The sequence below is a fragment of the Sander lucioperca genome, chromosome 10, assembly GCF_008315115.2.
Source record: "Sander lucioperca isolate FBNREF2018 chromosome 10, SLUC_FBN_1.2, whole genome shotgun sequence".
NCBI lineage: Eukaryota > Metazoa > Chordata > Actinopteri > Perciformes > Percidae > Sander > Sander lucioperca.
The window spans coordinates 12556111-12578821 of record NC_050182.1 but is presented as its reverse complement, the minus strand read 5'-3'; the positions used below and the strand labels follow the sequence as shown (position 1 = coordinate 12578821).

Sequence of the window (22711 nt, the reverse complement as noted above, 5' to 3'; positions counted from 1 at the left end):
TTATTTGGCTTTTTTGTACTTTCTTTTGCTGGTATGACACTTTAATTTGTAACATCTGAATCTGTGAAGGGCTACCTCTAAATATAAATGTAGTTTAAATGCATAAATTAACATTAAATTAAATTGAAGTAAATTATTCCCAAAAAGTAAAAGCAGACCACAAATTGAAATGAGTTATTAATTTAGGCAAATAATCCTAAAGTGTCGCGAGAAATTTAGTTCACGATGAGTTGCTAAATGATCATCCCAGGCTGTTCTCCAACATAGATACAGTGTTATAAATACATGATAATGATTTCCTGCAACCTCTTAACACAATATATTTAGTCGTGGCATTAAACGTCAGTGTAGCCTACTGTAGTTTATCTCAAATTTGAATAATCCGGATCAATTTGCCGACCAATAGAAATCCTGTTTTCGAGCTGTCAACCGCTCGGTTGCGCTTTTAAGGCTGTCTGTCCACGTGGGGCCGCCGTAGACAGCAGCACGACCATGGATGTATTAAGCGATTAAGCACAGACAGTATATATTAAGAGAACTGGATACAGTGTTCCGCGGGAAGCCCCGTACGTTCCAATGAGAGTGCTCAAAACGCACGACCCGCCTCCAGCTCCAACTCAAAAGTATGATTAAATTAGGAAGTACGTCAAAACGCCTTTTGAGAGAGTTTAACAGCAGTTGGACCTTTTAAACTCAGATAAAAGACAGAAAAAGAAACGGTCAGACTTGGCTGTTAAGTTCACGGGTCACTCGCCGTGAGCAGGGTCATGGCTTTGCTGCCTTCAAAGTCCTCGGTGTTGTGGCTTCTTCTTGTTTTTGTGACAGCTCACAAAAGTGAAGCTGCAGGGAAAGTGAAACTGATCGAAGATGGGGCGGCCTCAGCCTGTGAGTCCCGAGACAACGCGATAAGCTTGAGATCCAGTAAAGACTCCTCGCCGGACGGGCCGGAGCCAGGAGACCCCGCGTCCGCGTTTACTGTCCTGACTCTGGATGGGGAGTTCTCCTACCAGCCCGGTGCTCTGCGGGGACCTCTCATCATCCACGCCTTCTCCAACAAGTCAGCGTTTCTGGAGTGCATGTGGAGCTCGGAGTCGTCCCTGACCAGCCTGGTGGAGGAGCTGCCCAACAGTACCCAGATGCTCTTTCTGTCCCTGGACGACTCTGCGCTCAGTGATGCTCTGTGGATGAGGGACCAGCTGCAGCAGGTCGCCCACGACAGGTGACCGGAGAGGAGCCACTGCTTTAAGGCAAAGTGTTGAAATGCAGTCCGGGTCCAAATACAAAACATGTGGCATAACTTACAAACTGAACTTACATCTCTATATGCTACAGTCAGGGAGTATCAGTGGTGGTAGAAGTATTCAGGTCCTTTACTTAAGTAAAAGTAGTGCTATACAACAATGTTAAAATACTTCATCACAAGTTAAGGTCATGCATTCAAAGCCTTACTGAAATAAAAGTACAGAAGTGTTATCAGCTAAACTTACTCAAAATATTAAAAGTAAACGTGCTTATTATGCAGAATGATAAGCCTCATTTACATGTTGCATCTGGTCACGGTGGGGTTTTAAAGCAACATGAACCAACAGAGGCCAAATCACCTGTTGGGAAATCTGTTTAATTTATAATAAAACATATTTTATAAACTACTGTATGATAATGAATAAAACGGTAACTATTATGTAACAGTAATAATAAAAGAAAACAATTACATAAATAAATCAATAAAATCAATAAACAAATACACACACATACTATATACAAAATGATTATTATTATAAAAATAAATAAATAGAATACATATGTAAATTAAAAACTGTGGCACAGCAGTTAATTTATTATTTATAAAATATTTTTTACATTATTTTAAGAATGTATGCTTTTTGGTATACTATATATTTGGTATACTGCAGAAGGCTGAGTATCAACATTTGACAGTCTAAATAAATAAAACCATAATGCTTAACATCAGTTCTACGCTCTCATGTCTTTGAAAACCACATTTAACCTCCTGTATGTTTCTGCAGTAATAAGGAGGTCATGTCCAGGCTGCACTTCTCTCCGGTGCCGGTCTTCGCTCTGGGTAACTGGATACCCAATGTGCTTTACTACTGGCGCTGCAGGGCGCGCGGCTGCGTCTTCTCCCAGGCCGTTTTCAAATCCAAGGGTAAGAGCCCCGTCTCTTCACGGCCCTAATGGGTCTGATTCTTTCACTGATTGTTGGGATTATTGGGAGTAAGAGTGTCTTTTATCAGTAAAATGTGTAAAGTAATACTACCATCGCTATTAAATACAGTACACTGGTAGATCTAGTAATATTTAATCTGCATGAAACACATTTTCTCATCATCTCAGCATCCCAGTTACTCCAACTACAGTGTACATTTGTCTTTTTTCCCCAAATCACTAGCTATGGTCTTTTTTATGCCCACAATAACTGACAAAACTTTTAAGTTCTCTTTTTGCTGAGTGTTTGCTGTATACTGTTATAATAAAAATCCTCTCTTTTTCTGTAAAATATACATTTTTGTGTGATGTATTTTTGCATTGAAGAGCTTGTATAAATTAACCATTTTGGTGCTACCCAGCCAGGCTGTGTGAACTTATACTGCAGCTTAAACCCTGCAGGTTTTTTCAACTATATGTCCCCATCTGTTGGGGCTAGGTGCCGATGGGAGAGGGGGTGGGGGGTTGGTATCTGTCCTGTGATATGTTGAATTTACATCTGCAATTACTATTGTATGGAACAGTATTGTTTGCATGTTTGTTTTATAACTATGTAAAATCCAATAAACAGATTGTTCAAGCAGGTTTGTCTTTGCTGTTAAGCAAATAAACAGTAGTATCACAGGTTGAAGGGTTGATGGGTCGAAGGTGTGCATTTGGGTGTCGGTTTACTAAAGTTTATTTTTAACCATCAACTATTTGGTTTCAAAACCTCTCACCAAAGACTGCAGTTGAAAAAATTAACCAGCTGGCTAAAACTTGCGCATTGTCCTTTTTTATAAAGAAATGAAATCAACTGAAAATCCATTTGAAAATTAACATTTCGATTGGTTCCAAGAATTTCAGGTTGTAATGATACAATCAATTTAATTCAGTAGTTTTTGTGTTGTTTGAAGATTTGAGAGATGAATACAAACTATTTCCTAAAACAGCAGCAAGCGAGCACTCACTCATGTTGCATTTTTTGTTGACTGTATTGTTTTTCTGTCCTCCCAGGGTGGAACATGCCTATAATCATCAAGAGACTAGATGCCAGGTATGATTGGCTGATGACGCGCTGGGATCAGAAGGCGTATCAGCTGATAGGAGCAGGTGATGGGTGTGATCCTTGGCCCTCGGTGGCGGGTGCTGTGGCCTGGGTGTCTGAGGGCAACTGCTCTTTCTTCACCAAGGTCTGTTAATGTTAATGGTGATGAGCTTGTTGCTCAGATTGTTACCTCCAGATCGTAAAAGGTCTTTGACGATCAGCAAAGTAATATCCAGCAAGGACTGTTTGGAGAGTTTACATATTGAATTACACAACATATACATACATAATTATTTTCTGCTTATTTGTTTCAAAGCATGCACATTAAAGGGGACATATCACTCAAACATAACTCACTACAGTACCTCTGCAAAGGTGGGCCATATTTTTCCGGCAAGCCAATCAGAGCTTTTTAGGGTGGGTTTTAGGGAGGGGGGCTTAAAGAGACAATCGTGCTAAAACTGAGCGTTTCAGATAGAGGGGGAACCCAAAATTCAATTATGACTCTGAAAATGACCATAATCCTTTAAAGGCTGGACCTCTAGTAGCAGTATGGAGCAGTTTTTCTCTGAGTCTTTGTTATGTTTTGTGCACAAGGATGCACAATCTGTCACTTTTTCCTTGAAAAATGACTTAAATGAATAATTTTCTGTCAATTGCCTGAGTCATTAAAGGACGAATTGCTTCAGCACATTTAATCTCACTCTATATAAATTACACAACCTACTACACAATAAGTTATTTTCACACAAAAAAAGATCATCAAGTCCTGAACAATTCCTTTTCTGCTTATGTGTTTCAGTTTTATAAATGTTAGTCATAGACCTGTTCAAAACCTTCACTCCTCCCATCTCCCTGAGTTGTGACCCTCTGTAATTTACACACAGTCATATTTTCTTTCATAAGCCAGCTAAAACAACAAGAGGACATATAACGGAAAGTCTGGAATAATAATAGGTTTCTGTTTGGTTTTATGACTTGAACAATAAACATTCTCTTGTTGCAGCTTCTTGAATGGGAAGATTTTTTGTTTTATAATGTAAATTGAATATCTTTGGATTATAGACTGTTATCTGAAAAAATCTCTTTAGACTCTGGGCAATTATGATCTGCTTTTCTCACTATTTTCTTACATTTTATAGACTAAACTATTAATCGAAAGAATAATCAACAGATTAGGTGAAAATGATCATTAGCTGCCATTTGACTTTTTCTTCTTTATAGCCAGCCACCATTCCCTCCTAACTTTGTTTTTAAACACACAGGAAGTATTGGCTTTCATATAATCAATCATAAATCCAAACCCTCCAGGTGCAGAACATGGCCAAATCCAACGCCTCCGGTGTCCTTGTCTACGCTTTCCCCGGTAACCCCATCCAGGACATGAACTGTGACGGGGATGAATGCGACACAGAGTTGGACATCCCCGCTGCCATGGTGCATCTGGAGGGTTCGGTCTCTCAGGCACTCGAGTAAGACACACTGACCTGGAGGATTAAAACCCTCTTCATTTTGATGGTTAACATCCTTGTACACAGATTAACTGAACACGTTGAAGGTTAAAGTAACTATTCTCTAAAGTCTGTTTACTTCCTCTCTACTGAAGCTGCTCACCTGGTCTGGTCTCAACTTTAAATGATGTTTCCAAAATATTTTATAAGCTCTTCGGGGGGGGGGAAATGTTATCTCCTGAAGTTCATCGTTCCATGTCTCTCAAAGTGCTCATATTGTGCTTTTTGGCTTTTCCCCTTTCCTTTATTGTGTTATATATCTTATTCTGCTCGTTATAGGTTTACAAAGTGAAAAAGCCCAAAGTCCACCCCAAAGGGACTTACCATCTTCCAGTGAAAACACTGTTCACAAACTGCTCCAAACAGCTCTATTGTAGTCCAGCCTTTACTTCCGTGACGAACATGCGTCACTTTGTAACACACATTATAATGCTCGCCTAGCTGCTAGCGTGGCACTCCCTCATACTCTGCAACTGACAAGCTAGCAGTACTTACTGCGCATGTGCAACTCCCAACAAAGATGGAACAGAAGTGAGATGTCTCACTCTGTAGCTAAAACAGAGAGCTCAACACACAGGGTGAAAAGAGGAGCTGCAGCAATGTGTAGTACAACAAATATATGGTGTTTTCTGAAAATTAAACCACATAAACCTATTATGGTACAACCTCTAAATACAATTATGAATCTGAACCCTAACCCTAACCCACATGAGCATAATATGAGCACCTTAAGAACAGAGAATCTAACAGTAAAAGTGTAATTATGTGTCAATGTTAGCTCATTAAAATCCCTGTTATATATTTTTTTAAATGTTGTACCATACTGTATCATTCATCATTGTGGTATGATACTTCTGAATTTGTATTGTAGGTTGGGACAGCTGGTGTACGTCTCCTTCCAGCACACCCCGTCCCCAAACTTCTTCATCAGTATCGACCATCAGGGGGCGCTGGCTGAGACTGGCTGGCTTCTTTACCCCTCGTTCAGCTTCATCAACTGGCAGGCACAGTGGTAAGCACACAAATGAAGGTCTAAATTGTTGAAGAGAGTTAATTCTATTTTTTATCTACTTACTTGACTTATCAGAATAATAGATGGTGGGAGAGTAGTCTCTGAGGGGAAATGTCTCTTAATATCAAGCTTAATAATCAGTTGGTTTAAACTAGGAAGTGTAGAAAAAGATGATCCTAAACCGTACAAAAATTTAAGGATTGCAACACCAATTTTAGTTTAAATTTCTTGGAAGAATCCTTACATTGATAATTCCTACAAGAAATGTATCTGTTTTTCTTCACAATCTGAAACGTAGGCATACTGTATTTGACATTTGAATTTGATGTGTATTACCATCATAACAACCTCTCCACAGAGTCATTGTAACAGTTTACTAGGGCTGTCCTCGATTAAAGACATTTTTAGTTGACTAACACTCATACGATTTTGTCCACTAATTGATTAGTTGATTTAATAAACAGATCTGTAAAACTGAGTTACTTGACAAAGAATCGTTCAAAAGCACCACTTTAAACCTTGTGTTTACCAGAGATGTGCTCATACGTTTATTTCAAATAAGTCATTCAGCATGAAAAAAGTATAAAAAAATGACTAATTGACTAAGGAAATCTCAGTCGACTAAGACCACAACAACCGATTAGTCGACTAATCAACTAAGAGGGGGCAGCCCTACAGTTCACATGTGTGAAAACTATGTTTCGCATCTGTCTCTGTCTCCAGGTTTGATTTCTATGCAGATCTGCAGACCAAACTTCAAAGTCCTGCAAAGGTTGTTTCTGTTTTTGACAAAGTCCAAATGCAGGGGGAGAAAGGAGCGGTGGCCACAGTCGACCTGCCTTTAGGTAACTTCATATGTGTCACTGATGTTATTGTTCTATAGATAGATAGATAGAAAGATAAGACAAGATAGATATTGTCCCATGAGGGAGATTTGTGCTCAATGGAGTTTTAAGCCCCCAACGTCTCCTTCCAGGTAGCGCTGCGACCGTTGACTTCAAAGCACCTAACCTTAACCCTAACCATAACCATTGCCTAATTCTAGTGCAGAGCTGCTTGGAAGGAGACGTTGGGGGCTTAAAACACTGATAAACGAGATTTGTTTTCACAATCTGTTTCATGCACATTGAAATGTACGTGGACAAATACATCAACAGATAACATAAAGACAGATACTGTATATAGACACATAAAAACAACCACATTTACGACGACGACACCGGATCTATACAAAGTCAGCGAGATAGTTTGTATAGCAGTGCTATGGCAGAAGCACCAAACTTCTGCCAAAGCGAGTCCTTCTACACCTCAAAGTCCTGAATCTGCGGCCAGATGGAAGCAATGTAAAGTGTGGATATAGAAGGTGATTGGTGTCATTGACAATGGCGAGGGCTATGCATTAAGACAATGTCTGATTGTGTTCAATAGTAGGAAAACTATAAATGTGCAAAGAAAGTTTATTGCAGGTTTTACAGACTCTTACTGTGTAGCTGAGGTATGAGAGGACTAGCAAACAGATTGAGGTCTAACCTTAATGATGCTTCCATCCACCCTGTTCTGAATAACAACATTAGCGTGCAGAGGTGAGGGGAGTTTGCATTAGAGCATCAGTGTGAACTGCAGCACGAGGGGAACTCTTAACATTTTAATGATACTAACACTTGCACACTATGTCTCTCTGCAGCCCTGTCAGCCTTCGACATGCTGGAGCTGGATGCGTCCCTGTCGTGTCCTGGCAGGAGAGACTCGTCCTGCGCTGTCTGGGATCACACAGTTCAGCTGTTTGTCTGCTGTGATCCTCTCGGTTCATACTGCAACACGGAGCTGGGCCGCTGGATCACTGCCTTCCGCAGGTACAATGTTGATCATGTGAAACACTCTGATGGCACAAATACAAAAGATGATCATAATAATTACTATTAATAATCCACAGTATTTGTGGAATAAATACATGTTCATATGCTGCCTGTGGGTCTTTCAAAATTCTGAAAAATGGTAATCTATCTAAATGTAAGGCTTTAAAAAGTAATAAAAGGAAAACCTGTTAAATCTGTTTTGCTATTTTCGATTGACAAACACGTCAGCACAGTATATTCAGGGTTTCCGCGGGGTCTTAAAGTGGCCATATTATGCTTTTCCGTGTTTTCTGTCATATCTACAATGTTATAATGTTGGCTTTTCATGTTAAATGTGGCAAATAATGAGGTAAATGTATTTTAGACAAATCCCTGTGAGCTAAAACGTTCAGATTTCCAACTATTCTGAACGCTCCGTTTTCAACAGTTTCTACTCGGCTAAGTGTTACGCAACTCTAAGCCGGCCTTCTATGATTGGTCATCTGCTCCAAGTAGGCAGGACTGGAGTGTTTTTTTTTAAGCCACTGCGGTGTTAACATTGTCGCATGTAACTACATGCTAACAGCAGTAAAATGAAACTTTGTTTTTCAGTGAGAATCCTGTTTTATCTGATATGTGTGATATGACTGTACTCTCTGTGTGTGTGTGTGTGTGTGTGTGTGTGTGTGTGTGTGTGTGTGTGTTATTTGGGCAGAGGTATTGGGCGCTGGCTGACGGACGTGTCCCCTCTGATCCCTCTGCTGGACAGCAGCAAATGCACCTTCACCATGAAGACGGTCCCCTGGGCGATGCCGTGGATCGTCTCCCTTAACCTGAGATTCAGTGTCAGCAACCGGACAGGTATACACTGTCATAACACTGAACCTACATTTGACAACTGTGAAACCTATCATGATGTTTGTGGGTGTACTGAGCAGGTAGTATAGTGAGGCATTTACTGCTTAACAGTGAAAACACACCGGGCGCGTGTTTTTATTTTGGCGCCCATGTTACCCAATCTGTCCGTTCATACCGGGCGTGTAGCGTCCACGTCAGACCGCGAGCGAATGTGTAAAGCCAGGCAGGTAATCACATACAGGAAGACCACAGTGCAGCCAGATACTTTACAAAAATAAAAAAATTTCAAAATAAAACACCTATAGGTTTATGGTGATTTTGGCTGTCTTGACTTCTCACAGCGAGACACGCGATCAGGCACACGGAGAGAGACAGACGGAGGGACAGAGAGAGTGACACACACACACACATACACACACACACACACACACACACACACACACAGCCACATATAGGCACAATTACCACAGTTTTCCCTACTCATCCTGTCTCTTTCTATGAAAGAGAGAGAGATTTCGTGAAAGATTTAGGTGAAAGAGACGGGTGGATGCCAGTGACCTGAAAACAAGGGCTAGTGAGTTATTGCAGTTTGACCCACTGATTTGGCTCGCTTATCAACACGGTCAGCAGCAGCTGGAGAGGAGGTCACTGAACAAACTGTTATCAATCATGGATAACCCCGACCACCCTCTCCACCCCACACTGGTCCAACAGAAGAGCACCTTCTCTAAGAGGCTCCGACAGCTTCGATGTCACACTGACCGCTACAAGGAATCATTCCTACCACAACCTCATGTTTCATGTTCTAAGAAGAAGCCAATTATCCACTGACTAAGCCTCTGACATGGAATATTACTGGGAGAAAGGGACTTTCACAAGCATGTTTAAGGCTTACACATGGAATGACTACAAAATAAAAACCTCAGTAGACAAAACATTTCATTAAAACGTAGTCCAACATCACTAACCTCATAAATCAATTTTCTTTGGTAGAAATGATATTTCTACATGGCAAATAATTTACTTGTAAGTGTTGTAGAGTCATAGAAAACCAACAGACCCAACAGTCATGACATGATGATGATTTCAAATGCCTTGAAATGGCATCCAAAGCCTGAACGACGTGGGAAAAAACGGTCAACTACCATTCGAATGGATCGAAGAATAGCCAAAATGGCAAAGGCTCAACCAATGATCAGCTCCAGGAAAATCAAAGAAGACTTAAAGTTACCTGTGAGTACTGTTACGATCAGAAGAAGGCTATGTGAAGCAAAGCTATCAGCTAGAAGCCCCCGCAAAGTCCCATTGCTGAAAAAAAGACATGTACTGAATAGGCTGAAAAAGCATGGTGGTGTAAAAATCATGTTATGGAGATGTTTCTCATACTGTGGTATTGGGCCTTTTTATCGCATACCAGGGATCATGGATCAGTTTCAATACATCATAATATTTGAAGAGGTCATGTTGATGCTGAAGAGGAAATGCCTTTGAAATGGGTCTTTCAACAAGACAATGACCCAAAACACACCAGTAAGCGAGCAAAGTCTTGGTTCCAGATGAACAAGATTGATGTTATGGAGTGGCCAGCCCAATCCCCAGACCTCAATCCCATAGAAAACTTGTGGGGTGACATCAAAAATGCTGTTTCTGAGGCAAAACCCAGTAATGCAGAGGAATTGTGCAATGTAGTTCAGTCGTCCTGGGCTGGAATACCTGTTCACAGGTACCAGAAGTTGGTCGACTCCATGCAACACAGATGTGAAGCAGTTCTCAGAAATAATGGTTATGCAACTAAATATTAGTGCAGTGATTCAAAGTAAAGCAAACCCTTGAGACCTTTTTCAGTTTATACAGTAAATGTTTGAGTTTGTAAAGAAAAATGCAAATACTGCTATTTTTTTGAACAGCCTAATATTCCTTTTTCTTCACTTTCTGTAAAGGTATAACACAAACTTGATCAATTTTGGTCATGTTTTGATTTGGAATTGAATGTGCAGTGTTCCCAATGCATTGATATTGTGAAATTAAAAGCTATTCTAAGGATTTTGAGCATTATTCACTTTTTTAAACACTGCTATTATTCTGAACACAACTGTATGTCGTCAAAATCTAAGCTTTGTCTAGCTGCTTTGTCTACGCAGTGATTAGCAAACTCTGAGTAGCAAACTCAAATTTATATGTATATTTTTAAAAATCAAGCATGGAAATGTACATAAAAAAATTGTTGCATCGATTATCGGTTTAGAATTGAATTGTTGGCCTCTAGATTAATCGTAGTTCACAGCCTCACCTCTAGCCACTGCACTGACACTGACTGGTATGACAGATCATGGTTTAATTCATCATATTACAGTGGTGTCACAAATATTTCAAAACGGCAGTAATGAGTGCCTCACAACTCTATTTTTAAATTAGTATACATTCAGTTGCGTGAACAAAACTTAGTATAATATCATCATGTCATCAACCACAGCACTGCAGTGTTTAACAGACGTCATCATTGATTTGAGACCCTTTACTGTACATCAAATGTTATTCACCCTTTTTTGCTGATTTGAAAAGTGCTTTGATAAACAGCATTTTAGCAGCTAGGACATAGAGCTCTCACTATGTGCATTACAGTATTGTTTATAGCACCCTTTTTGTCAAAGCAAACACCAGCTGTGGTTGTTTTGTTTTTTTTAAACACCAAATTCACAACAATTTTATGCTCAGACCTGAACTCTCCCACTGTGAGAACGGAGAGCTGCAACTGAAATTATGTGATCCCAGAACATTTTCTGTCCATTTTCTCTCACTGGAGGAGCTTTCAAAAGCAGGGTGCAGAAATCTCTCTGCAGGAAGGAACAGTCCGTCTGTAAATACTTACTGGAAGATATCTGGATCAAAACAGCAAAGATGAAGCTTTTAGTTACAGGAAATACTCTGTGTCAGTCTGTGTAATTATGACACAAAGAATATTTCAGGGAGTAAACAGGAGCCTGTCAGGCATGATTAGAGAACAGATACCAGTTTTTTTTTCAAGACATGGCGCCATATACTTATACTATCTTATGAAGTGATGTGAGTGTATATAGAGTTAAAGAAAAAGAAGACTCATCTTTACCAGCTGCAACATACTTCCTCCACAACTGTAACTTTGTCAAGTAATTACTACGCAAACATTTTCATGAGCTACAAAGTCTTCTGTGTTGCAGATCATAGTGTAAAGAAGCTCCGCTCTTTCAAAGTGATGTCACTGTACAGCGGGGGAACTTTTGACAAAAACTACAACATGAGATACCAGCCAACTAAAGTCTCCGTCCCGGCATCTACCAAAAAGGTAACGGCTCTGAGGGCGATCACTAATCATTTAAAGAGCTTCTTGTCTCATCTCAGCAGCTGTGTATCTGTTCTCAGGTGGAGCTGTACGCCGTCATCACGGGCCACGGCTCCGATGACCAACACTGCGGAGAATTTTGCATCACCTCCCACAACTTCTTGATCAACAAAGTTTTCAACAACACACTCACATTTGATTCTGCAGGTGAGAAATGTATGAAGGAACATTTACAGGAGGTAATCCTACTTCAAGGTCCATTTTTAGTAGCTGTTGTGGAGCTTTTCATCATATCACACCATCTTCATCAGCAGATGGAGTTTGCCCACTTGTAATTCAATATTTGATGTTCAAATGTCCAGTTTTCTGACCTTTTTAAGGGCCTTCTCATCCATGTGGCTATAAAGTTGAGTCAATATGTCCCGACTTATTGGGACTTTAGCTTATTCACCGTATCCCCCAGAGTTAGATAATACATACATACCCTACCATCCTTCAAACAGGCCCTCAAAACTCACCTCTTCGAACTTGCTTTTTCCTGTTAACAGACTTTCCCAGTTTTTCCCTCCTTTCATTGCCCACCTCTCCTGCTTTGCCTGTGCTTGTCCATGTACCCATTTGTTTTCCTTTTCTTTTTGTCTGTCATGTAACCTTGTCTACGTACCTTTTTTGTTTGTAACCAAAACTGTAAAGCATCTTTGAGTGTTTAGAAAAGCGCTATAAAAAATAAATGTATTATTATTATTATTATTATCACCTCCGTGCGTGTTGTAACTCTGTCAGAGGCACCCACTGCTAGCCTCGCTTAGCATAAAATCCTGGAGGTAACTGGCTCTCCCAATAAGTGACAAAATAACGCCAACATTACATTTACATGTTGTGATTTGTATAGTCACCATGTGTACAAATAACAACGTCACATTGAGACACAGCCATCTTCTAACTGTATACATACTGGGAACTATTATTCTCAGAAAGGCGAAGCACTGCTACTTCTGCTACTTGGGCGGAGTTATATACTCGCAGCACCTGAGAAGCGCTGTGGTAAGGAGCAGAGAGTAGCAGTGCTTCGCCTTTCTGAGAATATAGTGCCCAGTATGTATACGGTTAGAAGATGGCTGTGTCTCATGTGACGTTGTTATTTGTACACGCTGTGACTATACAAATCACAACATGTAAATAGGAACATGTTGACGTTATGTTGTCACTTATTCGAAGCAGTAAGCTAGTTGGAACCGATTACCTTCAGGATCCGTGCTAGACTAAGCTACCGGTGGAACCGCCGGACAGAGTTAGAACACGCACGGAGATAAGAAGGGTATGTATGGACTTATCTAACTCTGGGGGTTACGGTGAATAAGCTAAAGTCCCAATAAGTCGGTGTGTTCCTTTAACTTAATCATGAATTATGTAAAATTTCGCACGTTGATGACCTCGCCTGTTCTTGTTTTTAATTGTTGATGTCTTCAAATGTCTTCTTTTGTCCAACCAACCGTCCAAAAACCAAAAGATATTCTCTTCACGATGTAATAAAACAGATTTTTTTTTTTAATAAAATGCTCACATTTAAGAAGCTGGAACAAATAGTGGCTTGGTTAAGTTCTTGTCAATTACTGTTCTCTTCATCAACTAATTGATAAATTGGCCTGAGGACTTTGAGTGATTGATTGATTAAATGGTAATTTCTTTTCATATCCTTTTTGGGGTCATGGTGGGGAACCATCAGGAACACCTCTGGGCTGCACTCTGCGGGTGAAAGATGGCGCGGTACCAAACGAAGCCGGCACGTGGCTGTACGGGCGCGGAGGCTGGTGTGATGGACTACAGGTCGACCCCTGGAGGACCGATATCACCAAACAGGTACGGCCCTACGACCCCACACTTTATCATTTGATCCTAATTGTATTATCAATCTCAAACCTTTTCATTTAATCTACAATAGCTGTTGTTTAAGCTGCAGTTCCCCTCAACTCTACGTAGATTTTGGTGCCTTTCAGCTAATTGTTTTGGTTTTATGGCCCGATACTTAACGTTTTGGCTCTAAAACTGATCTACACAACCTGCTCAGTACCAAACAGCCGACAGACACAGTTAGCGACCGGCTAGTGAACATAGTGGAACATTTAGCAGCTAAAAAGCTGGATATTTTACTTGGGAGTTGGTGGAGACCAAAACAAGAGAGGACTAAATATTGGACTTACATTCATCAGGTGGCCAGAAACATGACTTTAAAGGGGTGATAGAATGCAAAACCGATTTTACCTTGTCATAGTTGAATAATGACAGTTTGGTGGGTAAAAAGGACATACATAGAACCTTAAAATCCCATTGAATCCTCTTTCCTCTGCAAATCTCACAATTTGAAACTGCCTCTGAAAACGGGCAAATCTCAACGAACCACCGAGTTGACGTCAACTTGGTGGCTCCTCCTTATTTGGCTCTAGTCTCTACCTTTGTCACGCCCCAACATTTACATAGGCTACGCCACTGACCTGAGATCAGGTAGTCTTCTGAATAGGTTGCGCAGATCTCAGAAATTGTATACACTGTTCGTCTGCTATTTCATCACTAAATTCACTTCTGAGACTTTTTTATGCAATAAATCAACTATGTAAAGGTCAAATATGGGTCGTTTTAAAAAAATGAATGGCTAATTGCAAATTTTGTCCGACTGTGTGTCGGAATTCAGCGACTGGTGCTGCCTGGGTTGCTGCCTCGCCGCCCGGCCTGTCCTCCTTCACAGACCCTGGCCCGCTGTGAGCTAGATGGAGCTCCGTCATGGCTGGCAGCCCACTGTGCTCGATACCCGCGCAAAGTCACCGTTTCTGGGTTACTGGACTACCAAACGCCGCTGCCCTGACATTGCTCCAGGGCCTTTAGCTTGCTGCTCTCCTTCCCCTCTTCCTGCTAAATGGCCGGTGTGTGTGAGTGAGAGCGCGGTCAGCGAGCTTGTTACGCCCGCAATCTCTTACCACAGGTTCCAGTTAATCTTATAATGGATATGTGTGTTGAGTTATTTAAACGATCGGGGAAATAAACGCCTCTTGTCCGTGAGTCTCATTGATAGAGCCTGCGGTGAGCTGGATGGAGCTCTATCAATGAGAGCTAGCTCCCTCCTAACGAGACCTCTGAAATTCACATAAATGCATTAAATTGAAATCGGACAAAAGTGTTAGCTAAGCTTTGTAAGACCTTAGGGTAGGTGTGATATACATGCCGTGACGAAATTCGAAGTGTAAATATACAATAGTTATGCCGAAAGTGTAGCGGCGATCTTTTCCCTTAGGATTGAATGGGACACATAGCCTAGCTAGCAGCTCCTCCTAACGAGACCCCTCAAATTCACAAAAATGCCTTAAATTGAAATCGGACCTTAGGGTAGCTGTGATATACATGCCGTGACAAAATTCGCAGTGCCCCGAGCCCCGGTAGTCCAGTAACCCAGAAACGGTGACTTTGCCCTGGGTATGGAGCGCAGCGGGCTGCCACTTTCTCGTCAGACTGTGTGGAGCTCCTGAAGTCCGACACGTCTTACCAAATTTGCAATTAGCCATCAATTTCAGTAAAACGGCCCATATTTGAGCTTTATATAGTTGATTTCTCACATAAAAAAGTCTCAGAAGTGAATTTAGTAACGAAATAGCAGACAAACAATGTATAACATTGCAGTGTCTGAAGTATGAGACCTGCTGTCTCTTCTCCAATGTATGTGTATGTGGTTCGCTCAACTAATCAGCGCGCAGCTCATCTAAATATTCATGAGCATACCATATTTGGAAGAAAGGCTTTTGTTCCAAATAGGGCCATATTCACAGGGTAGTTTAGGCCCCATAGAATAGCACCCGGGCCATTTTCAGCCCAACCAATGTTGCATATCCTATTAGGAGACCTTAAGGAACATTGTGAAATACCCTATATAATCATTATATCACCCCTTTAAATGAATGCTGATGTTGCTTGTTATGCTGGATGTGTAAATTCAGTAACTTTTAGGTGATATCAGGTGTTTTTTTTTTGCTTGTCAGTGGTCATTGAAGAGAAACTGATAACTGATAGTGGCAAGCCCATCAAGCTTCCAATGCTGGGAAGCTGTTTGATTCCTCCCATCAAAAAACACCACTGTGGACAAACTGTTTGGGGGAGCATGCATTGCTGTCTTTTGTTGCTATCAAAGTCTTCACATGGTGGCTTTAAAGGAGCCACCGATGTGATGTCTGTATTATTTACTGAGTGTGTCGATCCTTTTCTGTTTCTGTCCTCTTTCAGCTGAACATGAGCGAGTCTGGATCCAACACTGTCGTCTACTTCGGCTTGTTCGAGGGAAAGGATCCTAATCCATCCAGGGACCCTGGATACATCATCATGTCTTCTTTTCTAGTCTTTTACAAATGATGCCACTCTGTAAAACTCTACATTTTAAATGATGATGTATATTAATGAATCTGTTACTGAATGTAAAATCAAAGTCAGAGATTAAAATTTCTATTTTCCTATTGCTTTCACTGACTGTTCCCATTACTCTTGCTCCTGTTTCATAAACTTCTGTAGACAGGAGGTAACCTTAATAGCACTGATGGAAAATATCACCCACCACGCTCGCCCAGCACGACCATCCATTTGCGTTTTTTCTCAAGACGTTACCCCGAAGTCAACAAGAAGAAGCCTTGCAGCTAAATAGGCACTCAATGTGCTTTTTATGCCTCAAGCTGAAGATGCATTGTTCTGAGAGCAGCAGCCTCTCCTCGATAATTACATGTAATCACGTCCAACTTGAAACTTTGAGGTGAAGAAAGGGTTTCTCAGTGAGTCATCATACTCTTGTGCGTCTTATGCATCGTGATTTCCTCTTAACTTGAACAACAGAACATGTGCCTCTTACTGGCTTTTTGTTCTTTTCTTTTATTAGGCATTTGTGTAGCGAGGATGGATCAACTGCAGATGTGGAAATTAAGGAGGTTTAATTTGCTGTTGTAAATGTAGCTGTAATACCAGCTATTTATGTGTGTTTCGAAAAAAATCTATCGATGCATGGTCAAATACAACCAGCACTTATTTTCTTTTGTGTGAAATACTCTGTACATGTGGGCATCACGCATTAGTTTACCTTGCATTCATTTAGCTTTGGGCTAGATCTACTGACAGAAAGAGAATGCTACCTGCAATGCATGAAATTATAAGTTTATTTGCTTTGGTTTCTCCTTTAATGACAATTCACAGTATTATAAAACAAACAAACACATTTAGACATTAAGTAGAAAAGAAATACATCATTGTATTATACAAAAGAGCTACTTTTTCTGAATAGAAAGGTTAGTGGTTACAAAGTTTGTTTTATTTTTAACAGAACTGTTCCACAGTGTGTAAGTAACATCACAGGCATCATTTTCTTTGCATTAGCGTAGCTTGTTTCACACAATTAATACACAAATCCCTCTGGCCAACAGGAAAAAAGACAAGAGTACTTTGCCTACTGAACGATTTTAAATCTTGAAATCCATTTTCTGCTAAATTGGTTTAATGATGCCTCTTTTATAACATTCTCTGTTTTTTCCCCTATCCATGTTGAAGTAGCTACAAGTAAAATACTAAGGCTCTGAACATGGAAGTGAACCTCAAGTCACAGCAAAATGTTTTATCTGTGACTACCGGTACATGTGCATGTTAGACCTTGAAGCAGGTTTCTCTGCAGCTCTTCTCAGTCTCAAACTGGTTGCTGTTTCCTCGACAGCCTCCAAACCAGAACTGAGCACAAGAATTAGCTGTGGCGTCGTAGTACCACTTCACTACGTAGTCCCGGCACGGTCCTGGATCCAGCACGTGGCTGCAGCGCTCCTCTGGATACAAAAAAAACAAAAACAAGTGGCAAAGATTAAGATTCTACAACCATGCAAGCAGCTCTGTGAGGCTGTACTTAGACACAGTGGTGCTTTAAGCTAAATGCTAACGCCAGTATGCTAACATGCTCACATTGACGATGCTTACATGCTGATGTTGAGCACGTAGAATGTTCACCGTCTCAGTTTAGCGTGTTAGTATGCTAACCTTTGATAATTAGCGCTAAATACAAAATACAGCAGAGGCCGATGGGAGTGTCATTAGTTTTGCACGGATAAGTATTACACTAATTACATGGTCAAGTTTCATGGCCTCTATCCAGTAGTTGATTTCACTCAAAACCACAAATGTCAACTCATGGTGGCGCTAGAGGAAAAGTCAGGGGATCAGGATTCATCCTCTGAGGACCATGAACGTCTATCTGTGCAAAATGTCTATCGAGTAGATTTGAGATATTTCAGTCTGGATTACCACTTTAATGTAAATTTTAACGATCATATTAATGTTTAAAATGTCAGGATACAAGTCTTATATCTAGATATATCTAGATAATATATATATCTAGATAAGATAGATAAGATCTAGATAAGATATATCGTGGACAGCAAGAGTGCTGTCCACGATATATCTTATTCACGATGCACTATGTTCGATTGATTGAAAGTTGACATTTTGGGAAATATGCTAGGCTAAGATAACTAACTGGCTGTAGCATATATTAAGCTACAGCCAGGATATTTATAGTGATATCAATCTAACTATCCTCATCTTACTTTCTATAAGAAAGCAAATAAGTGTTTTCTCCAAAATGTCAAATTATTCCTTTAATTTTGGCTGATTTCTTTTATCTTTGTTTAAACCATGTTTCAGCTAAAATGTCAGCATATTATAACGTATAACATTTTGAGTTGATAGCCAGTAAGTTCATCTGATTTTATTCAAGGCTTTGACCTCATTGTCTCAACATTTTCACCGAAATAACAATATGCGTGCAGAGGACATACAATGTAAAAACCAATTTATGTTAGAAAACATTCAGTGCATGTTTCCTTTTCCTCAACTGAACATTTAAACCAATCATTTCTTTATCCTACAATCTCTTCAGCAGTTACCTGATAAGGTGTCAGAAGGCAGAAATGGAGGAGTCGGAGGAGTCAGCGGTTGTGTCTTGTCCTCAGACGGGGCCTTTAGAGTGGGACCCGATGGCCCGATGGCTCCCGTCATCACCACACGGTGGTTGGGGTCCTTCATGTCAAACTGTGGAAGGAACTCTGTGACAGGTCTGAAGGGTTCCCTGTCGAAATGTGGAAATCTCTGAGTCTCTGTCGATCCGCTTCTGTCGTCTGTCTTGGGTCTCTGTGGAGTGATGGGTTCTCTGTCGGGTTGTGACGCTGGAGGGCCGGGCTGGAACAGAGCAGAGAGAATCTACTCAACCTTTATTTATTCAGGTAAGATAATACAAACATCATGTTGTAATACCATGATCCATTTGCACATTTCAAAAGGTAATATTGTACTTTTTACTTCACTACAATTATTTGACCGCTTTCGGTACTTTACAAATTAAGATTTTTGCACACAAACGTAAAAAGAGCTAATAAAATATGATGCTTTGTTATTACTTAAACTACTGGAGACATTTCACTCAAAACAGCAAATGTTAACTTCACGCTGGCGCCAGAGGAAAGTCGGAGGATCACCAGAGTCATTAAGATTCATCCTCTGGGAACAATGAATGTCTGTACCAATTTTTGTTCCAATCCATCCAATAGTTGTTGAGATATTTCAGTCTGGACCAAAGTGGTGGACCAACCGGCTAAAAATACAAAAGGTTTTTGGATGTTTTAACTTAGTTGTCTATGGATATTGCCAGAGAAACATAACAACAGCTTAAATTGATAAAAATTAGGTCGAATAATGACTGATTTGTTCTTCTCACCACCATCTGTACTTTCCTGAAGTCTCCTGTGAAGGTGGGGGTGTCGGTATCTGTCCTGTACGGAGGTTCTCGAACGTTACCGGTGACCTCGGTAATTCCTGGAGGCAGTCCGGAGCTCGGGATGGAGCTGAACAAACGTTTCTCTCCATCCTCACAGATACGACTCAGCAGTTTTCTCTCCAGAGCTGCAAGACCAGAAGACCAAAACCGTAAATATACAGTTATATACTCTTCTGCATAGTTTAATCTCTGTTTTTCTGAGCACCAGTCCATGTACAAACGGCTTCACTTTCATGTTATTAGCCTCCCCGGACAGCCACAGATCAAATGTGAGCAGTTTGTGAGGTCTTGCTCATGAGCAATATGGTAGTAGATGTTCTAAAAGATTGGTTTTCCCAGACTCACATCCAAGCTACAGTATGTTTTTTTTTACGTCATTTATGCACAGAATGTGTAGAGAATGAAGCAGTGCAGTATCTTATCCATTTCAAAGGTGCTGTAGGTAGGATTGTGAAGATCCAGGACTTAGCCAAAAAATGTGAACATCGACAACTTCTCAGTCCCTCCCCCCCTTTCCGCTAAAGCCCAAAACGGTCTCCTAAGCCCCTCCCCCCACAAGGGAGAATGAATGCGTGTGCATGAGCCGTGATTGACACGCAGTTAGACCCCGGCCCTGATTGGTGCATCTAAACAGGGAGCGATGGATTTTTGCAAATCGCACTACAGGCTCATAGGGTCAGTTTCAGGAAATATGACAGAGAGTTAGTTTTATAAGGCTTACCTACTGCACCTTTAAGGCTGCTCGAGGGACCGTCGCCACCAAGTGTCAGCAGAAGAAATTGTTTAAAATGTCTTACTACATTTGAGTTCAAGTCTCAAATTGTCAATTTATGTACATAAGTTCCTGCCAGTGGTCATATTTGAAACCTGAAATAAAATTTCAGGGTGTTTGTCTTTTAGTATTTTACATATTTTCTAGTGTAACCGTAACGCTGATAAATCCACAAAACACATTTTTGTCATTGGAACTACTTTCTGCCAAAGAAATAGTCCCTACTCGTTAGACTATCCAGAGAAACAGTGACACTATTCTTGTAAAGAAATGTTACTGTTAAATTTTTATTTTTTACACTAAATATTAGCCTCTATTGTGTTGGAGTGCAGGCAGAAATCTCACAGATTAGTATCTTAAAATCTGGGCAAATAAAACCAAAACCTGCACAGCTTGGTAGCCTACTACTAGTGATGAGTAGGAAAATGTGTTTTGATTTTTAATTCAACCCTTTAATATGTACATTATGGTACAACAGTATGGGTCAACATCTCTTTACGATTTAAAAACATATATTTTACATATTTTTCATATTCTAAATTTCTATTTTATTAATTATTCGTGACCTTTATAGTACTTACTTACTATGTTTATTGTTATGCACCAAAATACCAAGGCAAACTCCTTGTATTCCTTGTATGCTCACCTGGAAGTGTTTTGAATTCATCGATCAGGTACATGTGGTCGCTGTCGGGGTCCGAGGCGATGAGATTGAGCTCCTTCTGGAACTCCTCATACAGAGGGTCGCTCTCATTCACCACCCCGATCACAAACATCTCGATGTTAATCCCATGAGCTTCTGAAATGGCGCTCTCCAGACTGACCGCGTCTCTTTTATCGGCCTGCCCGTCCGTGATCACGATGGCCACCTTCCTCACACCTGCCCGCGCCGCCTTGAACACCTGGTTGGCCTGTTGGATGGCGCTGCCTGTGAACGTCCCCTCGCCCAGGTAGGTCATGGAGCGCACCGCAGACTTGATCTCATCACGAGTGGCTTCCTGTCTGAGGCTGACCACCACCATGTTGATATGGCTGTAGAGGACCACACCCACCCGCGTGGTGTCCCGGCTGACCGAGGCTCGGTCGATCAGGGTGTTTACAAAGTCTTTGATCACGTTGAAGTTGTCGGGGCCGACGCTCTCGGAGCTGTCGATCACAAAAACCAGCTCCAAGGGGGTTTGGCGGCAGGTCACTCCACAACCTAATGCAACAGAGAGACTCATACAGGTTATAGACATTAAAAGATTGATACATATTCTAAATGAGAGTTTCTGATTACTTACCGCATATGGATCTCACTATTTTGATGATTTCTTCCCTCTGTGAAAGACAGAAAGTGCAATACTTTTACGACAAACTGTCACCTTGTTACTGTAAAGAAATAAATCAGTGATTATTACGAGGGTAACGTTCTAGCTTTCGGCTTTAATTTGAGGGTGTTTAAATCCATATCAGTTGGAACAGTCTAGGACTTAGCAGGACAAGGCCTCTGTCCACCCAAAATGAATGTGAACATCCATCCATCCAATTTTTTAAGCTTATCCAGGGACAGGTCTCGGTGGCAGCAGGCTAAGCAAGGTAGAACAGTCGTCCCTCACCCCAGTAACATTTTCCCTCTCCTCCTGGGAGATCACGAGGTGTTCCCAGGCCAGATGAGATATACAATCTCTCCAGTGTGTTCTGGGTCTACCGCGGGGTCTCCTACCAGTTAGACGTGCCCGGAAATCCTCCAAAAGGAGGCGCCCAGAAGGCGTCCTGAACCACCTCAACCAGCTGCTTTCGATGTGAAGGAGCAGCGGCTCTACTCCGAACTCACTCCAGATGTCCGAGCTCCATACCTTATCTCGAAGGCTGAGTCCAGCCACCCTACTGCCTCCTATCAAACACCCTTAAACCTGAAAGTCAGACTAGAATATTCAGAATGAGAACTATTTAAGGGTGAAATACATGTTCTTCATATACTCTCTTTCCCCTAAAGTTGGGTGTTATATATGAAAAAGGGCTTCAACTCCTTCCCTGTTCATCTGATGTGGACATGAATAGCTTCAAATTAAAGCTTTTTAAAAATTAAAGGACAGCATTTTAACCCAACGTGCTGAAGTACAGGACCGAAATAATGAAAAACACACCAATGTCCCAATATAGTTGACTGCACTGCATGATTCTCACTGTAATGAGTGATGCACTTTACTTACTGTAAGTCCAGGTTCTCCCTTTTGTCCCACTCTACCCTGAGATGTAAAATAGATCATCATTTATTAGTTGTTCACATATTGAGAGATTTGCTTGAAGACTTTTAAATCCCTCTAAAAAACTA

General features: G+C 40.9%; 2 protein-coding genes across 4 annotated transcripts in view; one reads left to right on the top strand and one right to left on the bottom strand.

Annotated features, from left to right (window-relative positions):
- The first annotated feature begins 582 nt into the window (after positions 1-582).
- LOC116036043 lies at positions 583-16285 on the top strand. Of its 2 annotated transcripts, none has more exons than XM_031279471.2 (12): positions 583-1219; positions 2028-2167; positions 3223-3398; positions 4565-4725; positions 5636-5776; positions 6500-6621; positions 7461-7629; positions 8327-8472; positions 11667-11791; positions 11869-11995; positions 13515-13648; positions 16055-16285. In XM_031279471.2, the coding sequence occupies exons 1-12, from the start codon at positions 768-770 to the stop codon at positions 16178-16180; spliced, it is 2019 nt and encodes a 672-aa protein (XP_031135331.1). In that variant the 5' UTR covers positions 583-767; the 3' UTR covers positions 16181-16285. The 2 variants fall into 2 exon arrangements, with proteins under 2 accessions (XP_031135331.1, XP_031135330.1); XM_031279470.2 differs by having other exon boundaries at positions 11652-11791.
- Positions 16286-17339: 1054 nt separating this feature from the next.
- The window catches only part of LOC116036117 (collagen alpha-1(XXVIII) chain-like), a 28378-nt gene continuing 23006 nt past the window's right edge, over positions 17340-22711 (bottom strand). For both annotated transcript variants that reach the window (XM_031279585.2, XM_031279586.2), the window contains 6 exons: positions 22590-22625; positions 21678-21714; positions 21041-21595; positions 19563-19747; positions 18736-19027; positions 17340-17622 (listed from right to left, as the gene is read on the bottom strand). In XM_031279585.2, coding sequence (XP_031135445.1) covers positions 17450-17622; positions 18736-19027; positions 19563-19747; positions 21041-21595; positions 21678-21714; positions 22590-22625 — 1278 coding nt within the window. In that variant the 3' untranslated portion in view covers positions 17340-17449. The remainder of the gene's footprint in view (positions 17623-18735; positions 19028-19562; positions 19748-21040; positions 21596-21677; positions 21715-22589; positions 22626-22711) is intronic.

Excerpts from the sequence above, each read along its gene's own strand:
- LOC116036043 (XM_031279470.2), top strand. The coding sequence starts at position 768 with ATGGCTTTGCTGCCTTCAAAGTCCTCGGTGTTGTGGCTTCTTCTTGTT. Across the intron at positions 1,220-2,027 it reads CAGCAGGTCGCCCACGACAG|TAATAAGGAGGTCATGTCCA; the intron begins GTGACCGGAGAG and ends ATGTTTCTGCAG. Across the intron at positions 2,168-3,222 it reads GGCCGTTTTCAAATCCAAGG|GGTGGAACATGCCTATAATC; the intron begins GTAAGAGCCCCG and ends CTGTCCTCCCAG.